The sequence below is a fragment of the Dipodomys ordii genome, unplaced genomic scaffold (assembly GCF_000151885.1).
Source record: "Dipodomys ordii isolate 6190 unplaced genomic scaffold, Dord_2.0 Scaffold48, whole genome shotgun sequence".
Lineage (NCBI taxonomy): Eukaryota > Metazoa > Chordata > Mammalia > Rodentia > Heteromyidae > Dipodomys > Dipodomys ordii.
The window spans coordinates 13,015,369-13,021,525 of NW_012267264.1; the positions used below are offsets into that span (position 1 = coordinate 13,015,369).

Here is a 6,157-nt window from a genome sequence, read left to right on the forward strand (position 1 = left end):
GGCCTTCCCTCCTCTGCTCCCTGAGAAGGAGTGAGGACGTTGGGCTTCTACTCACGCCGAGTCTTGGTTCCTGGGTTGTCTCTGGTCTGCGAACTGCAGGATGAAGATGTCTGCTCCTTGTCAGTTCTTGCTGGTGTTGAGTAGAATCTGCTCACCCACCGCATCTGGCTCTTTCGTCCCGGACTCTCTCTGTTTCAGGTATGGCGGTACGGCCGCCACCGCCGGTGCTGCCGCCGCAGTGGCAGCTGCTGACAAGAGCTCAGATATGTCTCCTTGCCTGGATTTTCCCTCTCTTGTCTAACTCTCTGTCCTCTGATGGCACACTTGGTGTGATTCTCTGGCTTAGGACTGTTCACTGGAACTCTAAAACTGCTTTCTATGCGAGAACTTATTTAGACTCTAGCTTCTCCTCTGCCATCTTCCCGGAACTCTCCTTCCCGGAACTCTTTTCTAAGTGAAATTACACTACATGGCTATTCGTCCTTTCAAGATATTTTTAAGTAGAAATCTATTTTATTAGAGTTGGCAATTCCTACACATTTCTAATGTAAAATACTTTGAATATCTTCACATCATAACCACTTCTGTCAAATTCTCATCTTTGTTGAAGGTAATTCTGCTTCTTTCTATTTTGAAACATAATGTATCATAATGATTGCTATTTTAGATGTTTCTCTAAAAACATCTATCTCTAAAAGCCAAGCTCAGAGATAGACAAATGGTGCATATTTTCTCTCATATGTGAAAGCTAGAGCTAAAATACAACTAAACATTCACACAGTGAGACCAAAGGAGTATATTCTCAGAAGCAGACCAGAACGGCTCAATAGCTGTGTGCATATGAGCATATAAAATGATGTTCCAAGAAATGGAAACAAGAAGTTTTATGTTATTTTGCTTTTTATTTGTTTGATTTCTCTTTTGACACTGTTTTTTGCCTTCTGTATCTTTTGTCTTCTATGAAAGCTTATCGGTTTGGTGAGGGTAAGGGACAGCACAGAAATTATAGGACAAAAAGTGAACAAATGCAGCAGTGATATTAGACGCTATGTTATAAATGAACTATACAACTTTTGCAGGGAAGGGTTCAGGCGGGAAAAACTAGGAGAAAACAAGTGACGAGGTGACACTATTCAAAAATAAATTTACTCATTACCTGACTTATGTAACTATAACCCCTCTGTACATCACTATTTTACTAAAAATAAATATATATAAATTATGTATATATATATATATATATAATACCCTAGGTATTAACACACACCAACAGTGAAGCTAAAGGAGGAACCCAAAGGCATAACTCCTCTGAACATTTAAAATACTACTTATTGAAATGAATTCCAGGTAAAGGAAACATGGGCTATTTTTGTTATTGGTAGTGGTGGTGATGTTTGTTTTGGTTTTAGGTGGTTTCAATATTGTTTTTGTCCTTTGAAGGGAGGCAAAGTAGAGCTCAGAAATGGAGAAAGGAAGGGCGAACAAATGTAGTCATGGTGCTCAGTAAACACTGTGGAAAAGTGAACTATGCAACTTGTGGGCAGAACAGATGGAAGGGAAAGTAGGGGAAAGAGAAGGAAAGGGTGACATCCAAAAGGAAATGTACTCATTACCTGACTTATTAAACTGTAGCCCCTCTGTACAACACCTTGATAATAACAGTAAAATAATATAGTTAAAAAAATCTGTCGCTAAGCCAGGCACCAGTGGCTCACGCCTATAATCCTAGCTATTCAGGAGGCTGAGATCTGAGGATTGAAGCCAGCCTGGCAGGAAAGCCTTTGAGATTCTTATCTCCAATTAAGCACAGAAAAAAGCAGAAGTGGCATTGTAACTCAAGTGGTAGAGCACTAGCTTTGAGCAAAAAGAGCCCAGGGACAGCACCCCGGCCCAGAGTTTAAAAAATCTCCCCCTAATAAACTACTTTTGTGTCATTGCATTAGATTCTTAATTTTTATTTAGATTTTTGAATTGAAGACCCTAGACTATTTACAATGAATAACAAATGACTGGAATAACTTTTAGTTATGCCTTTCAAATGAAATAGCTAGTTAAGAAATCAAATCTCATTTTATAACACTAAAAATATCCTTCGAGGGAGGATTCATTACACACGAGTGTGAATCCCATATAGTAACCAAGCTATATGAAATGGCATGGAAAGACATGCAAAAGAGCAATGACTCCTAAGTGAATTTTAGAAAATCCAGTTGACTGTGGGACTGTTTTCTTCATCCTTTGCATGTTAAGCAATAAAACGATTGGGTTTTCCCAATCGATTTTCCACTAAAAGTGTCTTTGGGAACGTTTAGTAAATGATTACACTAGTGAGGCCTCTCATTCAGGGATATCAAAAGCACATGTTACTGGAGGCAATGTAATGTCTTCATACAAACTGGTGTTTAGAGACTTTCTTTAATGCAAAGTACAGGAGTTAAAAATCACCTTATTCCAGGGAACTCCGGAGTCAGGAAGCAATCTCGGCATCGGGTCATCATTCAGCTGCCAGCCAATGGAGGGCGAGACTGCACAGATCCTCTCTATGAAGAGAAGGCCTGTGAGGTTCCTCAAGTGTGTCAGAGCTACAGGTAATACAGGAAAGTGATGCAAGTGAAGAACGGAGCAACACAGCCAGTCCACATTCTTTATGGGGAAAAGGAAGTGCTCCTTGTATCCACCCAGTGCATGCTTAGGATGGGGCTGTTGCTCAGCGCATGTTGGGGATGTTTATGTTATGGGGATATTTCTCCATTTGGGAAAATTGCTCTGTTTCTGAAGTATCTCCAAGGAAGCAAATACTTATGTTTGTTTCACAGCTGTGTTATTAGAGAGAATGTTTGATGTTGATTCAAATCTACAGTACAGGAAATGCAGAAAAGTGTCTAATAATTATGATACACATATGCTTTAGGAAGCAATTTCTTTTCATGTAGGAGAATAGTCTAAGCATTTCTCTCCTGGATCTAAAAAGCATCTGTTTCTCATACATTTTAGCATTCTGGCTCAGGAAATGGCATAGCTATGTCCATGATGCTGGTAAGCTGTCTGATATGTCCACCTGTGATCACTCAAAAGAAAAATTATACTCATTGAAGCTATGCAGCATCATGGTAATTTACTAGAAAAATGTAGCCTTCTCACAATTAAGAATGGAAATTACTAATTGAAGCTCGATGTTGAATGCAATTGCAATTTTGAAAACAAATACAATAGTGGGACACCGATGCAAGTTATCACAAAATAACAATTTAAATAGAAATTGGTAGAACTTGCCATCTTAATACATCAGTCATTTATTTTGAGATGACAATGGTATAATTGTATGTGAATAGCATGAGCATTATCAACTATTAGGTGAAACTTACTTATTTTTAAAATTTGTTTTTGTTAAGATGACTTAACATCTACAGAGAACCTGGCAATAGTACCATCTTGTTCAATGCTATACAAAGTATTTTCATAATACCTTAATAAATATCTCAATAAAATGTATAGCTGTTCCCACTTATGTTATTAGCTCCAGTAATTTGTAAAAACAAAACAAACACAAACACAAAACTCTGATGTTGACTTAAACTACAGGAAATGCAGATTTTCGTAATATCTTAATGAATATCTCAATTAAACTCTGGACTGCATATTCTTAAATAACCTCCTCTTTGAGTGGTCATAGACATGTTTTTGTGTTGCTGTATCCCTGTGTGGCTTGCCTGACATTTCTGTTCTTCTGTAGTGAGCGTCTATTCTTTTCTTGTAGGTGGAAGACTCACAAATGGCGCCGGTGCCAATTAGTCCCTTGGAGTGTGCAACAGGTCATCCCTGGAGCGCAGGAAGGCTGCGGGCCTGGACGACAGGCCAGAGGTGGGAGGCTCCATGCTGTACTTGGTTTACTTTCAACTTCTCTACAATCTCTGTTTTAACCATTACCTGCAGGTCTTTGTCAGTTTGGCACCAGACTTAAAACAGAGCAGATAGGAATCCACTGTGACCCATTCTACAAAACATTAGGACATAGAGACTCATTTTTTAAATTTTTGTTCTTTGGCATAATAACTTAGCTCTTTTTAGTGCTTCTTTATCACAACATCGTATCTGGTATGCAGAGCCAAGTGTCATGTCTTGTCTTTTGAATTTATTCTGTATGCACTGACAGATAAAATACTGCTTTCATCAGGTACTTCTTCCTCATACTTATCAAACAAGGCCAAAAATGCAAATCCTGATATTTATAGCTCTCCAAAAAGCCATCCCAGGCACTCCCACATCTTCAAAGCCACAATCTACTCACTTTTCTGTGAACATTATCTACAGTCTTTCCTACATCAAATGCTATGCTCCATTTATTGAAGTGATCTCATTTTGTGTATTTTTTCCTTTCTACTTAACCTAATAAATAGAACAAGTCAGCTTCTAGTCTTTAAGCCTTGCTTCATTTCATTAGCTTCAAATGATTGGTTTTGCAACTGATTAAAATTTTAGTCTTTAACTCTTATTTGTTTACAATCATCTCATTTCCATAACAAATGTAAGCTCCCTGAGTTAAACATACACATTCTATTATAACACTCCTAGTTCTTTGCTTTCTGAATGCAATCACAAGAGAATGTAGACCTGGAATTAGAAGGTCTCAGAGAAGACAGGGATATCCATTCTATCATCTTTGCTTACTGATTCTAGAAATTATCAAGGCTATTAATATTATTTCAAACTGAATTTTATATTTGAAATAAAGATTTCAAATATGAGAAATAAGAAAAATAGCATCTTTAAAAATAGGGAATACTTTTTCTCCAAATAAAATGCTTTCTTCCATCATAAATGGTGTCCCAGATCAAATCAACAGATAGTTAATTTCTTATGGTAGGAAATACACATGATTTGAGTTTCAAGGCATCTTATATAATGCATTACTAATAGTATATATGGTCAGTAACCACTAGAGAAATGGGAAAAGATGAAAAGGTACAGTAAAAGAGAAATGATATTTATATACAGAATGAATCAATCAAAATAACAAGAAATAAAAATCTGTGTACTTGGAAGAAGTACACTGATGGATTTTCCCAAAATTCTTATGAATGTGTTAAGAACAAGGGTCTATATTCTGCGGAAAATTGAATACCAGAAAAATAAGAAGAAATGATGTTTTTAAAAGGAAAATAGAAGTATTGAAAATATTAGTAAGACTTTATGTACTGAGTGTCACAATGTAATATAGCAAATTTCATCTAATGGTATAGGACTAAAATTAAGAGGACAGAAAAAGATTTTAAAGAAGGAACAAATAATATTTAACAGGACTAATATTTGGTTTATATTATTCAAGTCACTTGTGCATGAATATTTAATACAACTGTAACTGTATTGTCTTTCCCCTTGATTCTGATTTTCTACAGTTTAGATAGCATTTGGAATACCAAATAATTGCTTGATGGGTGATTATATGGCTATAGATAGAGTATCATTGCATTAGCTTTCAATAAAACATATGTCCCATAACAATTACAATTTGGAGTAATCCAAATCAGAGTCCTAGGGGCTGGGGTTTTGCTCAGCACAGGAGTTCCTGTCTGGTGAGCACAGGGCTCTGAGTTCAGTCCTCAGCTCTGGGGGGGAAAAAAGTTATAAAAGACCAAAAAAATAAGACAACCAAATCAGATGCCTAGCCTCTCACCTTTCTCTCTTGACCATGTCTCTTTTATATGAAAAAATTTCATTTAAATTAATTCAAATTAGCTCTTTCTTAATTTCTCTTTTTATCTTCATGCACTCTCCTGCCATGTGTACTCCGGTAGCTAATATGGAACCAAAGTGAAGAGAGTTAATAATCCCTGGAGTCAGCAAGACTCAGCCTAGCCCCTGGCCTCCTTTATACTCTTGCCACCTATGTCCTATACTAAGAGGTGATAGCAGTCTTTTTCTGTAATGAAGTCTCTTTAAATAATTTGGATGTATTCTCAAATCTAAAATACTTCAATAATATGCCTCACATAGCAAGATTCTCCTTGCCTAGAAGTGCTTATCTCATATCACTTATTAACTTAAAATGCTATAAAGGAAAATGAAGAAAAGAAAAAGAGAGGTAAACAAAGAAGGAAGGAAGGAAGGAAGGAAGGAAGGAAGGAAGGAAGGAAGGAAGGAGGGAAGGAAGGAAGGA

At 36.8% G+C, this 6,157-nt stretch overlaps 1 protein-coding gene across 1 annotated transcript in view; it reads left to right on the top strand.

Annotated features, from left to right (window-relative positions):
* Positions 1-6,157, top strand: part of Thsd7a (thrombospondin, type I, domain containing 7A) — a 344,637-nt gene that overhangs the window by 283,214 nt on the left and 55,266 nt on the right. Inside the window, exons 10-11 of the mRNA XM_013019946.1 lie at positions 2,456-2,588; positions 3,758-3,861. Coding sequence (XP_012875400.1) covers positions 2,456-2,588; positions 3,758-3,861 — 237 coding nt within the window. The remainder of the gene's footprint in view (positions 1-2,455; positions 2,589-3,757; positions 3,862-6,157) is intronic.